The sequence below is a fragment of the Plectropomus leopardus genome, chromosome 12 (genome assembly GCF_026936395.1).
Source record: "Plectropomus leopardus strain MGB_pleo_1.0 chromosome 12, ASM2693639v1, whole genome shotgun sequence".
Lineage (NCBI taxonomy): Eukaryota > Metazoa > Chordata > Actinopteri > Perciformes > Serranidae > Plectropomus > Plectropomus leopardus.
In genome coordinates, this window is record NC_142187.1 from 34,068,720 (window position 1) to 34,089,304 (window position 20,585).

At 39.1% G+C, this 20,585-nt stretch overlaps 1 protein-coding gene across 2 annotated transcripts in view; it reads right to left on the reverse strand.

Moving 5' to 3' along the window:
• ranbp9 (RAN binding protein 9) overlaps positions 1 to 20,585 on the reverse strand; it is a 30,747-nt gene that overhangs the window by 4,177 nt on the left and 5,985 nt on the right. The window contains exons 2-13 of one of the 2 annotated variants that reach the window (XM_088085915.1): positions 20,381 to 20,492; positions 16,556 to 16,608; positions 14,774 to 14,941; positions 12,141 to 12,163; positions 7,661 to 7,845; positions 5,540 to 5,652; positions 4,768 to 4,876; positions 4,272 to 4,426; positions 3,506 to 3,659; positions 3,164 to 3,282; positions 1,285 to 1,436; positions 63 to 174 (exon numbers count right to left, since the gene is read on the reverse strand). In XM_088085915.1, the coding sequence (XP_087942041.1) occupies positions 63 to 174; positions 1,285 to 1,436; positions 3,164 to 3,282; positions 3,506 to 3,659; positions 4,272 to 4,426; positions 4,768 to 4,876; positions 5,540 to 5,652; positions 7,661 to 7,845; positions 12,141 to 12,163; positions 14,774 to 14,941; positions 16,556 to 16,608; positions 20,381 to 20,492 (1,455 nt within the window). Of the gene's footprint in view, positions 1 to 62; positions 175 to 1,284; positions 1,437 to 3,163; positions 3,286 to 3,505; positions 3,660 to 4,271; positions 4,427 to 4,767; positions 4,877 to 5,539; positions 5,653 to 7,660; positions 7,846 to 12,140; positions 12,164 to 14,773; positions 14,942 to 16,555; positions 16,609 to 20,380; positions 20,493 to 20,585 lie in introns of both variants that reach the window. The other variant, XM_088085914.1, reaches the window with a different exon arrangement.

The following is a 20,585-nucleotide window of genomic DNA, read 5'->3' on the forward strand; positions in this document are numbered from 1 at the left end:
CTGATGTTGTTCCAGGTTTCAAAGTTTTAAACACATTTTGATAAAAAAAAAAGCTGACCGACCTAATATTGCACTGTTGAGGGTGGAGCACACCGGCTCTCTCTGAATGGCGTCCAGCTGGTATCCGACCGGGCTGCTCCAGGGGTCTGAGTAGGCCAGCAGGCTGAATGCATCCTGCAGCAGGAGACACAAAAACGCACTGAATCATCTTCTCTTCAAAGGTTTTTTTAATCACAAGTTCATTTATTTTGGGCGACCCACTGTGATTAAAACATCTGCAGCTGCAAAGAATATTTTCTATTTTTGGAGCTGGACCGATCATTAAAAGTGCTGCTGAATTATATTTACCAATCAACTATTCACTGCACCACACTCTCGGAGCAGAGAGCGTACTCTGGGCACAGACGGAGCAGCACAACATAATGTTTAAAAGAAAATATATAGCAAAATTACTGCCTAAAATGTAATTTATCAGTTATTTCTTTCAAAAAGTGTTGATTTTGTTGACAAAAACTGATGAAAATTATTCGTCCTTTTTTTCCATTAACAAAATGAGATGATGTCGAGCTACAAATAGATCAACTCCTCCTTCGACGCCAAAAAGATGTAGCAGGATTTAGGGTGGTGGAATCTAAACGTCATTTTCCTTGACGAGACGAAAATGTCAGACAGACTATCGGACATTCAAAACAAGAGGACAGGAGAGGAAAACAGAACGGCCAACAACGGCTGTGCGTGCAATTATTTCAACGTTTAGACTGAAACACGAATTCTGTGAGAGGTGCTGAGTTTCAACCTCCAGACCAACATGCTGCAGATTCAGAAAGAATTCACGCTGAAATGAAGTAATTTTCTGCTTCTTCACAGTGAGATCAGTGAGTCAGAGTTTACATGAGGGCTGAGTACGAAACACGGCTGCTTCACGTTCGTCATTTGTGATATTTTGACCTTTTCAAATACATTTTTAATGTATTTAATTAAGTTTAATTCATTAACTGCCTACATAAATAAAGTTTAATTCATTAACTGCCATTCATAAATAAAGTTTAAGTCATTAACTGCCTGCAGAAATAAAGTTTAAGTCATAAACTGTCTGCAGAAATAAAGTTTAAGTCATTAACTGCCTGCAGAAATAAAGTTTAAGTCATAAACTGTCTGCAGAAATAAAGTTTAAGTCATTAACTGTCTGCAGAAATAAAGTTTAAGTCATTAACTGCCTGCAGAAATAAAGCGCAGTTCATTAACACGTTTCCGCAGCATGGACGGGAGTGATTTCTGCGTTACCTTGAGCATCTTCTTGTTGGTTGAGTTCTTGCCACACTCGCGGCGGAGGTGTTCGCTCATGCTCTGGAGCTCCCTGCCGAAATGGATCATCCTCTCGATGGCCGCCTGGCTCCCGCCGCACAGCTGCCTCTTGGACTGAGCGGACTCCACCTCTGCAGAGGTCAGGTCGCCATGCAAAATGGAGCGTTTTTTGTTAATGTAGTGATGGTGTATTTACAGCACAGGCATTTAGCTGAAGTGCTTACCCAGCAACGTGCAGAAACAGCCAGAGCAGAAGAAGCCTAAAATCCTTCATTACCACAAAATTTTATTACAACAGAGATTTTCTACGGGAAGAATGATACCATCTTCTTCCTCAGAGGAAAGCGAGGACAGAAGAGTGATTCATTCCCTCCACATCAACCACAGCAGAAATGTACTGAAAGACAACCAGGGGTGCGTCTCCGCGCTGAGAAACGCTCAAATTAAGTCACTCAGCTTCCACATCAAGTGGACTGTTGATGCGGAAACTGAATTCCTTTAATTCATCTGTGAATATCTTCTGTCATTTTCAGCATTTTATCTACTAAGAGAATAGTTAATTAAAATTCAGTGGCTGAGAACGGGTGTGGGATTAAACAGGTTTGTACTTTGACCAAGTCATCATTTTGCTTTATGTTTTTATTGTTTGTGAATATTTTTTAAAATTTTCAAGTATGACTTCTACCTGCTCCTTTTTGGACAGTGTACTTTTCTTTTGTTTGTCTGTTTATAATATGTTTTAATTCTTTTTTTTGGTTTGAAATTAAGTAATTCATTCATTCAGAAATGTTACTTTTTTTGTCCGTCTGCTTGTTTGCATTATAATTTCTCTATTTTCTTTTAGGTGTTTGAAATAAATAGATATAATTAAAAAATAAATTAATTCTTTTTACATTTTCTTTTATCAGCTGGTTTTATGGGCTGCCTGTGAGGGACAAGAAGCTGACAGGGTGGTCCAGACGGCTAAATTAGACAATATGACCACGTCCCTTCACATGAATTCTCCTTATTGCCCTCCGGACGCCGCTACCTTCTACAAAACAGAAAACAAATAGATACTAGGGATGATAAAAATGACTCCGTGATTGATTTATCAGTTGGTAAGAATTTAATCAAACGTGAAATGAGTTAATATAAGTTATTAATCGACAGGCTATGAGAGGCTGTGAAAGTACATAACATATGTTGCTTTTAGCTTTGACTGAGGAAAAACACATTTGCTTTTGTTTGAAATAAGCAAAGTATTTTTGTCTTATTAGTCGATCATTAATTTGACCATTTAGTCAATTAAGTAAAGTGCTTAAAATTTGTAATCCTGAAAAAATGCATTTGTTGTTGTTTGAAATAAGCAATTAAAAAAAACCCCAATTAATATATTGTTATTTTTACAGATTAATCGATTTTAAAAAGTGCTTACAATTTGCAGCACTAATAGAAAAAACGCATTTGTTATTGTTTCAAATTAAGTTTCAAAATTGTTTTTTTTTTAAATAATGATTAATCGATTGTTGATTTTACAGATAAATCGATTAAATAAAGTGCTTATAATACGCAACCCTAATAGATACTCAAATTATTTTATTCCTTCTGCCTTCAGGCTTTTAAATGCTGCTGACAGTAGTATTTGAGGGTTAAATGGGCAGAAACCTGCAGAACAGCATGGTGTTTATGCATTTATTTCTTTAGTTTTTAGTATTTTGTTTTCAATAGTTATGACCTCCGTTGTTCTGAACTACACTTTATGACCTGGTTATTCGGCCCATATCCTCTTATCCCCACACACACACACACACACACACACACACACACACACACACACACACACACACACACACACACACACACACACAGTACTCACCCATGTCTGCGTCACAGTCGTCGGGCTCGGTGGCGTGTTTGGAGCTGCCGTTGAGGAAACCATTGGAGGACGATTCTGTCACTCCGTTGGTGAAGTGGTCAACCTCCATGTCCACATCGCTACTGAGGCGGGACAGCAGGGGGAGGACAAAAAACACTCAGTAAGTGTGCGTGACATCTCACAGGAAGTTAGAGTCACTGAAAATTAAAATTTGAGAAGTAACTCATGTGAAACACTTGTTTCTCAGACGTTTCGGTCCTCAGACCTTCGTCAGGTGATCATATGTTGTGAGTTTAACCCTTAGGGCCAGCTTTAACATAACACACACTCGCTCGGCTCTACCTGGTTATGGGCTGCTGGCTGCGGCTCCCGTTGAGGCTAACTTCAGACGCTGGGAGGGTGGAGCCAGAGCCTGGGGGGCAGGGCTTGTGACTGTGAGGGGAGGAGCTGTGGCTCTTATTAGACGTCACACCATTACAGCAGTTGCTGTCGAACCCTAAAAACAACAGCAAATAGACACATTTTAACTATTAATAAGACGTTTCCACCAAGTGTTTTTTGCTCTTTTCTACTTAAAATGGTGCAGCTCTATTTTCCAGCAGCAAGTGCCAGTGAAAGATCCCCGCATCCCCCGACAGAGGTTCTAGCTGAGCTCCAAATGTCCTAAATCGACTGTCCAAAGACTGTCCAAAATCCTATAGATGTCTGAAAATCCCAAACATGTCCTAAAATCCGGGAAATATCCTCAAATCCTAGAAACGTGCAAAACTTCTAGAAACCTCTTAAAATCCTAGAAATGTCCTAAAATTCGGGCTGGGCAATATGGAAGAAAGTCTTATCATGATCTTTTTTTTTCATTTCAGTTGATATCGAGATATATCACGATATACGTCTAATCACTATTTCTGTCGAGCTTAAAGGTTCCTTTGACTCCTCAGTGAGATATGAAGATATCATCAGGTTAATTTAGGTTTAAATATTTATTTTCTGTCAGACATTGAACATGACAAATATACTGTAGAACAGCATCACCAGCAGGAGGACCTGTACACCTGTATATCTGCTCTGACCTGCAGATGTGAAAACAGCGAGCGCAGCTGGACTGTACCTGGGAGGTAGGGCTGGGAGCTGCTGGCTTTGTGGCTGGGGCTGCTGAAGGGCCGGGGGGAGCCGGGGTAACTGTCCTGAGACTTTGGGCTGCGACCTCCCAGACACCTCACCTCACTGTCCGTCCCATTCACCATCTCTATGAACTGTCTCACCCTGAGGATGCAAGGGGAGGGAGGACGGAAAAAAATGAGGGAATGAGAAAGGAAGAAGGTAAGAAGAGTGGAAGAAAAAAGGAAAACACAAAATTAAAGATTGTATATTAAAGTACACAGGAAAAGAAGCAAAAAATAAAAGGAAGGCAAAAAGGGTGGATAGACAGGAGAAGTTTTTAAAGGACAGACGATGAAAGAAACACATGAAATTAAGTAAATAAATTAGAACGTTTAGTATGAAGCCATGGACATGAAAAAGAGAAAACGCTTTCAAACATACAATATGTGGTTTACTTCTATCGCATGTTAAAGAGAAATGCAAATGCATCCTCAGATAGTCACTTGAGCATGAAGAGAAGGTCTGGGTTCCTCTCCAGGAGGTTTGGGTAGAGCTGCTGGGTGGTCTCGATGGCCTCGCCCATTCTGCCCGACAACACCAGCTTCTGGATCTCTGCGAGCCGACAGAAAACACGATTAAAAAGCTGATACTTACACCTCGTTTTTCCAACGGTGATGCTGTCTGTTTGCTGTCAAGGCAAACTTTCTTAAAGTAATTTTTGTATTTGTATTCATAAAACTACACATTTTTACTGGCCAACATAAAAAAATAATTCAACCTATTTGCACGTCAGACTGAAAAAAAATATAATTTTCTTCTGTTCTCCAAAAGTGCTGCCACCTTATAAAGAAATAAGTAAGTAGGAGCTTTAATATTCTACTTTCCCAGAAACTTTTATTTATCACAGGTTTTCTTTTTATGAAAAAATTCTATCGGCAGTTTAGAATATGCTTTATGTGACCTGCCACACAATATAGGTTATTCAAGCAACATTATTTTTAAAGAAACGTTTCTGCACTAAGACTTTTTCTCCGTAATAGCAAGCGAGCAGCTCAGAACCGTCGATATTGATCCGTTGATCTGATCTTGAGTCTGAGATACAAAAGGGCAAAGCCATAAGTTTAGGAATTGATTCTGTAACCGGAAGACAGGATTTTTCTATCTCTGAAACTTGAGATCGGATAAGCAGATAGATATTTTTCAGCAGTGAATCCCCTGGTTTCCATTTTTAACCAGGTAGCAGTTTGATTGAGAGACGGGCAAACAAAGACTCACTCTGTCGGTTTTTGATGGAGGCCAGCTCCTCGTGCACGGCCTGGTCTGTGGATTTGGCAAAGGCTTCAGCCGTGGCACAGTAGCTGTGGTGCACCAGGTAGGAAGCCACCATCCTGACGAGACAAGAAAAAACCAACATAACACACTGTGATTATACAGACCATTACACTCAACATAAGAGCTTTTCTTCATCTCAGCAGGACAGTTTATTCACAGGACCTAAACCAGTTTACGTGGAGATAAAACTCAATAATCGTTCACTCACGGTGCAGGAAAACGGCACACGACGACGTCAGAGTTGAAACAGGAAGTCAGTTTGTAAATTGTGTGTTTTAAAATTAACACTTTGGATAATAACTGTAATGTAGAGATATTCCACTGGATTTTAGGACATTTTCAGGGTTTTAGGATGTTTTTATGATTTTAGGCCATTTTTACGATTTCAGAACATTTCTAGGATTTTAGGACATTTCTAGGATTTTAGGACATTTTTAGGATTTTAGGACATTGCTCAAATTTAAGGACATTTCTCAGAGATTTGATACTTTTCCCAGATTTTAATACATTTCTTAAATTTTAGGATTGTTTTAGGATTAATTTTAGGATGATTTGTAGGATTATGCCCACAGCCTTAATTTGAGTGTGCCAGCGTTTGGTTTGCCATCGTTTTCATGTTCTTGGCTAAACTGTTGATTTGTTTCCAATCTCTGATTGTTTAACTGCTCTGTAATGTTCCCAGATCTGAACTATTAACTTGGCGAGTTGATGACAAAAAGAAGGAAAATAGAACCAAAGTTGTGATAAACCAGAGTTATCCTGTAAGTATGTGTGTGAGATAACAGTTTAATGTGTGTGCAGGTGTGTTTGACTTTTTTAAGGATGAATCTTCCTCTCAATCACATATAATTTGCACACAGCCAGTTCTAAAAAATCTACTTTCTCTGCCTGCAGTGTTTGCAGAGAGATTTGGGATCAGAGGCCTCCGCTCCTGCCGACTCGTCATCGTGTTTCTGCCGCCCTACAAAGACAATAACACTTCCCATCCACCAATCTGACGCGAGCATAGGAACTTCCTGTTTTCAATCCCACGCAGCGAGGCGACTTTCCTGCATAAAAGGCAACAGCTCGCTCCACTCCACCCCACCCTCAACCGCAATCCCCATCAAATGGAGATTAAATCCATTCAGAACAAGTAATCATAGCAACAGAGAGCTAATCCCATCAGGGCAGGGCATGAAGAGAAACCGAGTCCTGCAGCTTTTACTTCTGGATCCGGCTCTCTGATGGGGAAGCGGTCCATCTGGGCCTCCATCCTCAACATGTCAGCAGTAATTTCCTGTCACCTACAGCGTCCAATACTTCCAATTACTCATCAGCGGAGTGGTGAAAGTATTTGAAAAGTTGAAATCCAGGAATAGATTTAAAATAACCTGCACTAAATCCAAAACCTCGAGTCAGATCATAATGAGTCTGAAGATCCTGCAGTCTCACAGCTAAATCTACATGTCGAGGCCCGGAGACATTAAACCCACATCAAAGAACAAGTGGCTGATTTTTGTCGCCTCATGTCGTCTCTCAAAAAGTTGCACCTGAACACAACGCAAAGACTACAGCCAACAGCCAACTCGCTCACTTCTGCACCTGCGTGAGAGGAAATAACGTTTCATATAAGCAGGCGACGGTCGTCTGTATTCGCCATTTTAAAAAAAAAAGACCAAGAGAAAGGATTCAAGATGACCGTTAGCACATTAATGCCTAAAAACCCAAGCAAAAAAGAAAAGAAAAAGAAATAACAACCAATATATGTGATAAAAAGAAACAGACGGTGGAGTTAATTAAAAGAAAGAGAACAGAAATGGGTTTTGAGCTGAAAACTTAAAACTGTCTAGAGAAGTTGTTTTTCTTTGTTTTGGGGAGTCTGTTCCAGGTGACTGGTGCATTAAAAGAGAACATTTTTTAGCTTTTGTTGACTAAAACTAGACTAAAATAAAGAATTACCCGATAACAAAAATGACTTAAATTAACATATATTTTCATTAAAAAGGAAAATACCTAAAGCAATTTGTTTACAAAATTTCTTGTGTTCTCATCCAAAACCAAAGTATTTCACAGTGAACTCACTTCTGGATCATGGACTGCCACTCGCCCTCGCGCTCTCCGATGGGGAAGCGGTCGATCTGGGCCTGGATCTTTGTCCTCCACTCTCGCATGTAGTCCTCGATGTCGAAGACGAAGGGGTGCTGGCCGAAGTTTGCGTCCACCACCTCCCCTGGAGTCTGAAGGCCCACGGTCGGGTACAAGTTGGGCTGCATCAGAGAGGGATTAGAGTTTAGAGAATTCGGATGATGATGATGATGAATTCGGAAAGGCAGCTGGGGATGATATCAGGACAATAAATCAAGACAGGAAACAATGAGAGGAAAACACAGGAAAACAGAAAATCTCAGGAAATAAACTTTTGTCTACAATTAGCCCTTAAAGCTTGAGTTTATAATCTGTCTGCTGCTGCACTTTTATTGTCAGACAGACCGTCTTTCACAAGAGAGCCGAGGTTCAAACTCCTAAAACATTAGATGGGCGTAAAGTAAAATCTCTGACTGGCTCGTTTGAGGGAAAACAGCAGTCAGCGAGTTTAACGGCTGATTTATTTAAACCACAGAGAAAAGATTGAGCTGCGGGCCACGATTCACAGGTCATGACCCACACTATGAGTATGTGTGTTTGTCCGTGTGAATGAAGGATCATGTCACCCGGTGCAACAGTGTGGCTCATTGATGTTTTTAATAGTTTTTGGACAACAATGGAGCTCTGTGGCACAGAGGAAGAAGATGCACGAGGCTTTTAAACACTGTAGGAACCGTCTGACAAAATCAAACACAAAGCTCTGTTAAACGGCAGCAGGCTGTTAGTAACAACTGAACAAAGAGCTGGCACCAACAACCCCAAAACCTTCAAATCTGGGCAGCGAGACAGAAAAAAGGGACTGTTTACACCCAAACAACACAACAAACCAAAACTGATTTTTGGAGGCATTTCTGAAAATATCAACCTGATTACAAATGATTTCATGATTTACTTCCTGCTTTTATTGGAAATGTGTTCAGACAGGAAAACAGGGAGGTGACTTGTTTAACCCTTAGGGTGCGCTTTAATATCAGTCTTTATAAGAATTTTAACCCTTTAAATGTAAGGTTTTTATATGATTCCATTGTGTTTTTAGATGGAAAAAATATATTTTCAATATACTACATGCAAAGTAGATTTTTTTAAATCATCACAGCCTGGGATAAGTCATTGATTAGCAGCAACACTGATTTTTAAACATCTGGTTTTTTGTGCAGTGTCAAATACACTCATGCCGCTGTGCACACAAAATGTGCTTTAAAAAAATCAGGCTGTATCAAAAAGGTTATGCATTAGTATGATTTTCTACTTTCATTGAGTTTATTCTTTAACCAATATCAGTCGTAATCATAAACATCAAATCTTCATACATTTTCAGAATATTAAACTTTTAAATGCCAGGTTTTTGTCATGATGCCACTGTGTTTATAAGAATCACACAAAAACACAAATAAAGAATTATTTTTGATAAACTACATGTGAAGTAGATTTTTTTATGATTATCACAGCCTGAGATATATCAATGATTTGCAGCGACACTGATTGTGACCGTGCACCTAGTGGTAACAGCATGTATTTTCTCCATATGCCAGATAAGGTAAAAGAAAAAAGACATCATCTGGTGGAAAACAGTAAAAATGACAAATTCCAGGGCAAAAAGCTCAGAATGACACCCAGAAAAAATACAATGCAGTCTGAATGTAAGAATTTAGTTTCCACAGTGTGTTTTAGACTGATTGTAGGAGCTGAGCTGGAAATTCACAGATTTAATTAAAATACACAAACTTACCCAAATGTATGCCATAAGCAGGAGCACAAAATTATCAAAAACTGAGAAGCATGTCGAATGAGCCAAACTTAGCTGACTGAGCCAAACTTATTTTGTGCAAATTGTTGACATGCCAAACCCAAACTCAACACATATCTATGTCTTATTCCTGTGAGCGGCCGTTGTGCTTTTTTGTTTTTTGTTTAAAGTCCGTGACGACTGTGATGGCAGCATGAGGAGATAAACAGAAGCCTGAGGTGAGGAGGCTTGTAGGGGTTCATTGTTTCTCCATCTATCTAATCACAGCATTGATTTGATCAGAGGTGGTGCTGACTGACAACGGGCGTTCACCACAATAACTTCATGTGTGACAGATTGTTGTTGGGTTGGTGCAAGAGTTTTGGAGGTGTCACTACAAGTTTTAGTATGTAGTCATAAAAAAAAAAAAAAAGGATGATCATTCATATAGAGCAAGACTGGTTTTAAGCATTCACCTTGAAAAAGTTGGATGTCTCTGCAGTAGAAAATACTCTTGAAATTGGTGCAACATGACCAGAGAAAACTGAGAAAAAGGGCTATGACATTTTCCTTTAATCAAGCGGTAGTAAACCTACAACTACCAGAATGCACTGTGCTGTACTGCTGGTGATGTAACGTGGCCTCGTCTGTGCGATAACATGGCGGCCGGCTGGTAACAACAGTTGTATTCGAGTTAAACGGTGAGTTAAAACATGTTTCTCAAAACATTAAGGTGAGAAACATGCAACTCAGTAACATGGATTTTCGTTATGACAGACGGAAATTTTGTGTGTAAATTTCAGATCTACAAATGCAGAACTGAAATCCACAAACACTTTTTGATTCACAAATAAACTGGACTCAAATACCAGTCTGACAGCTGTAAATGTTAAAAAGATAATCACAAATACTTTTTATTTATTTGTAAATTATTTGAGTGTATTCACAGATTCTTTTTATATCTGTGGATTTTGTCTGTGTATTTGCAGATCCGATATATTTGCAAAATGTTTTTATGAGTTTAAATTTTTTATTTTTTTAAATTTTTGGAGGGCGTTTTATATTTCCAGATTTCACATTAACACACAGACTGTCGATCTGTTTACACGAATAATACTGGGACAAATATATCTCCATACAAAGACGTTTACCACAGTTCGTCTACAAATACTACCCACATTGTTCTGATACAAAGCTGGTTAAAAATCTGCAAAGTATCCCTTTATTGATATGTCCGGGTAAAGGAACCGGTTTAAATTTGAGTTAGGAGTAGGTTTCGGGTTAGGGAATGAATATAATTGATTAAAGTCTGCATAAGAACAGTAATACAAAAGGTGTGTGTGTGTCTCTTAGAGTTGCTTTTGTTGTGGTCCAACAACCACAAAGGTCAGCTGTGCCGAGGTGACGCACTTCACTGCACAACTCTGGAGGAACATGAATGTCTGGCTCTCAGCCAGGCCTGTTTTGCTGCTCAATGGATTATTGTTGTGGCTAAGACTCTTATTTTCTTCTCCCTCGAAAAACAGCCGGCTCCATTTTCATTTGCTACCGAGCGAGAAGGGAGGAAAAAAAACCCTTAAAAACAAGCGTCTCCCTCACAGTTCGATGTGGTTAATGCATGCATGAATCTCATTAGAATTAATGTCCTTTTGGTGTGGGAGTCCTTCACATAATGAAGCTGACGGGACGAGGGAGACTCGCCTAACGATGAGACGCAAAACTACACAATGATGTCCTGTTCAGGCACAAACAGTATTTTACATTTTTATTTAAGTACTACTTAAACTTTTTAAAACGATTTTTGGTCACTAGGGGGCAGCAGAAACAAGTTGTAAACTAATAACCTCATAATGTCATAGAGCAAAAAAGGTAGTAAACAGCTGCCTCATTAGTAAGGGTGTATCGATACATCAATTGTATCGATGCATCGATTAATATTCCTGTGATTTATGCCGTGCTTCTAGTGTGACTGTATCAATCTAAAACAATATTTAAGGCATAAATCCACTGTATCGATACAGAAAAAAAAATTGTAAAATTTGAAAAAAATAAATGTACAAATTGGTGAAAAAAAATAAATCTAGGGTAAAAGGGTCCAAAAGTTGTATATGTGTCTGATCTATGACAGCCAAACTTTAAAAACACAAATTACATTTAATTCATACAATAAATTACTAGAGAAGATTTTAGTGACACCTTACATTTGATTTTTTTTTTAAATAAGGATAAACTCTGTTAAGAACCTGCCTTTTTATTACAGGAGCCAAAGAAAGTGAATGAAACTGAAAACATAAATAGTGTAGAGGTGAAATCAACAGAAAGTGGCTTAAAGCTGTTTGGTCTATGTCTTAGTAAAGAAGATACAGATACAGACTGTACAAGTCTGTATCGTCTATTATCGTATATTATGCCTGCTGACGCATGCTGAACTCTGCTATAATAACACTTTGCACCGTCAGTATGGCATGTGTCCAGACTTATTTCTCCCCCACAGTCCGAAGGACCCTCAACTCCTCCATCATTAACATCTGAACCTCACAAGTTTTCCGGTCTCCGATACATTTTACACAGCGTAAATATTTTGACTACAGTGGACATTCTGCAGGATATCAAACATTTCATTTCTGTAAACAGCCTCCTGTCCTGCAGTCCTGATTAATAATGGGAGTGAACAAAAATGTGGGTACTTACTGGTAGGTCTGTGAAGGCAATACCTGCAGAGGACGAGAGAAAGTGTCAGTCTGAAGGCGAGGGGTACGTTTTATTTCTACTTCACACGCGCGCGCACACACGCACACACACACACACACACACACACACACACACACACACACACACACACACACACACACACACACACACACACACACACACACACACACACACACAAGGAGGCCACAGTCAGTGTGTTTACACGTGCAGATGTCTGGTTATTGTCATCTTTCTGCAGTAACCTGGTTGCTTAAACGTCGTGTAAACGAGAGACTCGTTTACACAACGCAGCGAAATCCCTGCAGACGATTAAGCACCATCAATGTACGTCAACTCAAATTACTTGTTTTTGGCAACTGACAGGCTCCGATTGTTTATTACGTGTCTGACAAGTTTATGGAAAGGATTCCTATAGAGAAGGACCGTTTAGATAAAAAATAAAATCCTCTTAGCTAAACCAGAAACAGCCCAGAAATTTCCATCACCAAACCCACTGGACTCCATTTAAATAAGCAGTAACTTTAGTGTGTGTTGAGCCAACATATTTTCACATTTAACTAATTAAGGGTGTATTTCAACCAAACCAGAGTTGGTGATAGTTGGAACAGTGGAGAGATGGACCAAGACGTTTTTTTATGAGTTTCATTTCAGTTATTTTGATCAACATCGGTTTAAGTGTGTTTTGCGATGATAAAAATAAAATCATCCCTACACTCTGGGAAAAAAAACAATATGTCTGTTTTTGCAGAAATGAAAGAAACTGCTGGAATCTCTTGGACTTCAATATTATTTGGATTTACAAAGATAACAACTCTTGACAAATGTCTGAATTGGGGACAGTGGAAAGGAATCATAGTGATGCACAAAATAGTCATTATTTGATCTCGTCATATTGTGCCTCTTACTATATTAGATAAAAAGTAAGATCCTGATTGTGTTGAATTAGAAACAGCCTGAAATTGATATTGCCAAACCCACAAGACTCCATTTAAATAAACAGCAGTTTTATTATCATTAAACACAATTCATTCAAAGTCAACAGAATCAAAATAAAAAGCAAAAACAAAAGCCATCTTGGTTCATCTATCCACTGTTACAACAATCACCAACACTGATTTGGTTGAAACAAACCTTTAATTCATACAGTCAGATGTGATAATATTTTTGCTCTGCACATGCTAAAATCAGTATTTATTTAAATAGAGTCTGGTGAGTTTGATGATCGTGATTTCTGATTAAACTAAAAGGATCATACTCTTTGACAAAATTATGGAAAGGATCCCTACAGAGATAGACCTTTTATTAAACATTTAAAATAACAATGAGTGTGTCAGTGACAGAAACTCTCACTTTTTGTGGACATAAAATGACAGTGCTGAATTTGCCTCTGTGCACTGCAGCACTTTTGCTAAAAACTGGACGACTTTCAGAAATTGTTGCTTCCATAAGTCACTTAGACACAAAAACATCGGAAACAGGGTCCAGATAAAAAAAACACTTGTTGCACTGTAAATCTAAATTATTTTGAAATAGCGAGTAAAAATGAGATGAGCTCCATGTAAATGTGAGTTAACCAGTAACCAGGTTACTTCAGAGCACATAAACAAATTCTATGACTCTCTGTCCTAACTTCATTTCTCCTGATAACCTGGTTTCTCGTACACATGAGAGATTTTTCTGTCTGGAGTTTAACGCTCTGCTGCTGTAAGTGGGGCACCTTTGAGGCAACCTGAAAAGCACGACATACTAAAAATCTGACTGAAATCATTCAGTCACACACTCAGCAATAATGTCAAGATGCTTCAAATATCTTGTTAATAGTTAAATTGTCAGAAAGAAGGAGGAAAAAAGCTATTTGGAGAAATGATGAAGGGAAGTGTAAGTGTCTGTGTTTGACTGACAGCTGCCTGCAGGCTGAGTGTCAGCTGGGACTGAAAGAAAAAGTGAACAAAGTTGCGCTGTGGCTACAAGCCACGGGCAGACGGTGTGTTGTTAGCGATGGTATCAAAGAGTAAGGACCACCGCAGCATCGAAGACGACCAACGTGTCATATGCAAGTATGTTTACATGCTGTTTAAAGTACTGCAACTAATAATCTAACAAGCCTGTAAACCGGTGGCGTAGCGTAGTCAGGACAGGCCCCTGTGTACGATATTATGACAGGCCCTACAGACAGATTTTGCTCCCAAATTAGCTACAGTTAATTGTCAGATAATGAAAAAAAAGACCTGACACTGGACAATAATATCAGCAGCAAATACAGAGCTAACAGAAGCATGGTGAAGCATCAGCAGAGAAGAAAACACTGAGTCTGTCAAAAAAAAAAGCCTAGTAAGTATGTGTAGGGCTGGGCGATACAGAAAAAAAGTCTGATGATATTTTTTTCATATCAATCAATATCGATATATATATAAATAAATATAAATAAAATGTTACTATTTAATGCTGGACTGAGTGATAAACTTATCTAAGTCCTCTTCAAAGCCAGACTCAGACACCCAGGATTTCTAAGATTAACACTCAGGCCCATACAATAGAATAACAGCATTGTTCAGTATTTGGCCTTGGTATGTGTGTGTGTGTGTGTGTGTGTGTGTGTGTGTGTTTCTTACCTAGGCTGTGGCCGTTCTTTGTGTAGAAGCAGGTGTTGTTGATGAGGTTAACGCAGCAGCCAATCACGTCGCCTGTTGTAAACGTGGGTCCGTAGGGTTGCCCGGTGCCAGACGAGCAGAAGGAGTGGCCATCATCTCCGTGGTAACCATATGAGTGCTTGTCCCAACCTGAGGGATGTGAGGTGTAAGAATAAGAGCTCTGTGCAGGCAGTGAAACGGCGTAAAAACAGAACAGATGGTTTATTCTTGGACTACATTGAAAACCAAAACTCAGCTCACTCTGTGGGAATTGAACCTGGTACGACAAGTCTGTTTAATTTCAGTTTTCACTGTGACTCCAAAACAGGACACATTCAGTTTTTCCTGAAAGCTGGAGACGCTCCCAGAATTTGGAGACTTTTTAGCACTGTGGTGTGTTTTATTTCTCAGGGAGAAGGGAGGAAGACGCAGCCTCTGCTGCAGCTTGGACAGCCTCGGGGCTGGGCAGGAGCCTGTGAGTTACTGCGGAGCTGCAGAGTTAATTCGGCAATTGCCACATTCATTAACGGAGGAGAGCACACAACTCTGAACCAGTTTGGCATCAGTTCTTCACAATTAGGGAGTTTTCATTTGCACCTATCCATCAGCTGGGGCCCTGCAGTTTGCTCTGAGCCTCCTGTTATCTTTGCAGGAGGCGACTGGAGCTGCTGGGCGGGTCCAGCTCGCAGACTGCTGCAGGGGTGTCAGGGCTCCTGTTTGACCTGATAAACCTCTGCGGAGCGCAGAGACGACATCAGCCAACACTGTCTTAATGGCACCATGTCATGGCCTCGACAACAAGCTGCAGCAGAAATCTTTTACATACTGACAAGCAGTTGAAAACGGTTATGAAACTGAGCCAGTGTTGTTAAATGTGTGCACACGTTATTTCTTAAAGTGCCAGAGGATTGTCTTTGTTGTCTATTTTTTGCCTTCTTTAAGCTACTTACGCCACATTTATCTAAGTAAGGTACTAAAAATCTGAAAGAAAACCTATGTCCTCTGGATTTTTGAAGCCAAAACCTATATTAAAATTAGCCCTCCTGGTATGTTGTGGGTCAAAAAGACCTGTTAAAGTTTAAAAATGCAAGAAAAAGGAAAAATAATTCTGTGTCCAGCTTCTAAATTGTAAATATCCTGCTTATAATATAATAACATCATTTTATGATTTATATTTTTTGATATTAATCTAAATAATTATTTATGTATTTCTGTTAATTTATAATGCCTTTTTAACATTTTTATTATTATTATTGTGTCGTCATTGTTCATTTTATTTTCTTTGTCTGTGGTAATGTTTGACTCTATGAGGGGATTATGTATTTATACATTGATGTACATGTTTACACGTGCACAAATCAATGTGCACGTGGTAGCAGAAGGATCCCCTACACTGAATAAAACCACCACCTTCACTCCCCTCACCTCCACACGCTTATCACACGCATGTAGAAATCCTATCAGCCTCTCCAACAATAAGAAAATGTGCAGTTGCAATCTGATAACTGATACGTAACTCTTGAAATGAATAGTCTCTCACTCAAAGTCACACCTACACCCGGTGCATCACAGGCCAAACTCTAGCAGACAATAACTTTCACAGACAAAACGACACCCACACAAACACAGTTAAAAAGATCTCCGGTGCAATGCGCAGTACAGGCAGACGGTGACACGCGCAAACAGACAAATTCATCTCACCACACCCAAAGGCAGAAGAATGAACACTGAGAGAAAACAAACACACACACAGTGTCGTCTTACCGGGGAGTCTGTTCATGTTTACACCCTGAGCTGAGAGGCCGATGCCCATGTACCTGTGGAGCAGACAGCGGAGAGTTAATTCAGACACGAAAACAAAGAGACCCGAGAATAAGTGACCGGCAACCAATCATGAGCTGCTGATAAACTAAAAAATATTTTCTTTAATTGTCTCCAGCCACACTTACAGACTGTGAGATTCAGATTCAGACTTTTTCATTTTATTTATGTTTTATTTTTTTATTATAGTTGCACAAAGCTACACAGTAAAATTACAAAGTGAAGTAAACTGAGCAGAAGAGGGAAAAAGCCCAAAGGGTTTTTACAATGTCCTCCCCTTCAATTCAACAAGTCACTGAAACCTAGTAAATAAAAAAAAACATCAAATAGATTAAAAAAACATGCAGCAAAAGAGAGATAAATAGTTTAAATGTGCAAGAGTTGCAATACATACAGTCAATTCTATGTATATAACAGATCATATTTTAAATGAGTTTTGAAAGTGATTTAGGGAGATTGTGACTTCTCGGTTTTACTTTGTGAATTTCAGAGATGAGGACCTCTGAATGTCATTTTCTAAAAAAACTGATGTCTGGTAGTGCGATAATAAGGTAAATTAGAGTCCTTTTGGCACCTCGCTGGAAAGGAGTGAATGTCTCATAATAAAAGGAACAAATTATGTCATTTATCTGAAGGTCTTGTTTGTGATATATGAATTTAAACAGAAAAAACACATTTTTAAAAGAGTAATTACAGAATAAATTGACAAAAGTTAAAATTTCCTAAACAAGGGTGCAGATGGCTCTTGGCTAGTGGAGTTTGAAATCATACTTAAAAATCTTTTTCGGATAAAAAAATATCTGATTGAGATATGAAGGGTGTGAAGCTGCACAAGCAATATTATAATAACTGATATTTGGATAAATTATATTGTAATAGAGTTCAATGAGAAGACAAGAATATTCTTAATATCTGAGTCAGTTTCAGTGACCTTTTGCAAACATTATCGACATGTTTTTTATCCACAATAACTCACACTTGCCTTGCATAAATATTGTAACATACAGTAACATGGACACACATAAACAGAAGAGTAAAAATAAAAATAAAACTATGCCCACAAGGTCAGAGGAATAAAGGAATCTACAAATAGAAAAAAAGTTAGTTTTATCATCAAGAAAAAAGAAAAACAACAAAATCAGCTAAAAAGAAACAGAGAATTCAAAGATGACTCACCGAGGGAATAAAAGATTTATAATAGCAGTTAGTCTTACAAACAACGTAACGACACCCTGACGGCAAAACAGTAAATTTGCCTGCAAGAACATGTCCAGAAGAAGATAAAATACTTGTCACTTCATGGAGGATGTTTTTAAATTTATTTCAAAAAGGGGTGAAGTTCCTTCATGTCTCTCCAGTGATCTTAGAGCAGATTTGAACAGACCGTTTGTGTCTGTCAGTGTGAGGCTGTGAAACAGGCAGATAAATGCAAAACACAGGAGGATCTCTCTATAACAGACTAAAAAAACAGTGGGCTGTAGTGGTCGGTTCACATCCAAAATAAAAAAATGCTGGATGACTAAAAAGCAGAGGAAGAAGTGACAACAGTTAGCATGCAAAGGTTTCTCATGTATTATTTAGCATGCCAAAGTTAGCATATGTTAGCTTTGTTTATGTTTGACAGAGTTCACACCTCCCCACCCCCCAAAAACACACACACACACACACACACACACACACTCTCTCACACACTCTCTCACACTCTCTCTCACACTCTCTCTCACACACAGACACACACACAGACACACACACACACACACACACACACACACACACACACACACACACACACACACACACACACACACCTATCCAAGATCCAAGAAACAGAAGGTCACACTGCAAGATATTTGGAATAAAAACTGTCAATAAAAACAATAAAAACTCCAGCGATCATCAGTGATTAAGATTCAACCTCTCGGGGCCCCGACGGTGCTCACAAAAGTTTCAGAAAATCTCTCCAACAGTTTTGCAGATACATTTTTTTCTCTCTATATGAAGTTTTGGATTTGTAGTATTTTGAACAACTGTATTATAATGTCAAAATATTTAATCAAAACTTTTGATGTTTTCTGTCTTCTAACCACACAGCACCATGACAAAATCCAATTAAATGTGGGATGTTTCTTTGATTAGCACAGTGTACAGACATCTTGGGTCAAGGAGGGTCAGTTGGTAGAAAACAACCAATGAAGCCATGTGAGTGTTACACTGTAAAATAAAACCCTCTAGACGACTGAAGGTTTAATTTAGGATTAAAAACTGACTTGTAATCCTGTGAAGATTTAAATGATGCTTTCATGTCATTAGATTTTTCTTTGTTATGCAACATCCCCATATACATTTATAAAAGCCTTATTTGCTATTTAGGAGATGTATTGAATAAGCCAACCAGTGATTCATGTAGTTTACACTTCAGGGTCTTACAGAGTTAGCAAAGCATATGAACTTAAATAAGACTGTTAATAAAAAATAAATAATTAAAAACTTATAAATAAGCACTTGCTTGTATTTGGGCCCTGTCTACATGCATATGCATATTTTTTAAAAATAGATATTTTCCTCTACATTTTGGCCTCTTGTCTACATTTTGGCCTGACCAAAACAGAATTTCAATTCACTGAAATGGAGATTTTTGAAAAGGTGCAGATTTTTCAAAACTCCTTGTAACTTTGTATCCGTGTGGATGTAAAACGGAGCATTTGGGAACTGTTGACGTCATCTCCTCAGTTTGTGCATGAACATTGTTGCTGTGTGTGATGAGCATTCAACAACGACAACAACAACACGACAACAGCAGCAGACAGCCAGTTAGTGCAGCTCTTTCAATTTTTTTCTTCACGTCTTAAGACCCTGACACAGCGAGCCGTCAGCTGACCATCCGTTAATGTTGGGCCGTTGGTGAGCGTCTGTCGCCCTGCCCGCTGCTGTCCGTCCTGCACAGTTGGCCCTCGTTGTCTTTTTTCTACAGATTCAGCATGTCCACTCTGCGCCGGCAACAGTGGAGCCATTCGGTGAACAGAATCACTCTGAATGACAGTTCAGCTCAGCGCACGAGCGGAGAAACGGAAGTTAGGAACGTAAACAAAGAGCGAAAGTCTAGAACGAGTGAGATCGAAACAAACTTGTCATGTAAAGGACGTCCTCCATCTACGCCGCTGCAGTGATGAGAGCAAGATGTAAACAAATCTGGGACTGTCTTTCATCTGATGACCATGACAACGGCCGTCCTCTCTCACTCTGCGACGTAGGACCATTACTTTAGAGCCACGACTAAAGACATCGCCGCGTTTCTTTCACGATGGTTATCTTTCATCCGAGACAACCCAAAATCACACAATGTATGGAGGGCTTCAGCCATTGACCTCTTTGGCAGACGCGCTTCTTGTTTTAGGGGTCTGTGGTTTAAAGTCAGCCAAACACAACAGATTTGGATTATTCTTTTCTGGTATTTGACAAATTATTGATCTCGTCTTCATCACCATTTACTGGCCAAGTGAGCGTTTAGTCATTCTGGCATTCTAGTATAAACAAAGATACATCTGCTTTTAAAAGTATGTGTATGTGTAAAGTACTGAACTCAGGAAATCAACAAACTCACATGGATTCATCCAGATTTCATGACAACTGATTTCATAGTTGTCGAGATGTTTTAACTTTGATTGGAAAGTCTTGGGGAAACAGACGGACACCGCCATCCCTCGAGTCAAGATGCAAACGTAACAATAAATGTAAATCAGGTGTTGAGGAAATGTTTTGGTTCCTTACCCATCTCTGCCTTTACTGATGATCTTCACCTCGAAGTAGTAGACCCCGCAGGCTGCTGGGATGGGGTGGGTGGCCCGTACAGATGCTGCGTCTTTTGGGGTTTTGCCATGACCTTCAGATGAGGGTAAAATACAGACACAAGACGAGAGGATGTGGTCAATGCACACAGATACCAGATCATTCTATAAATCATAACAGGAAAGAA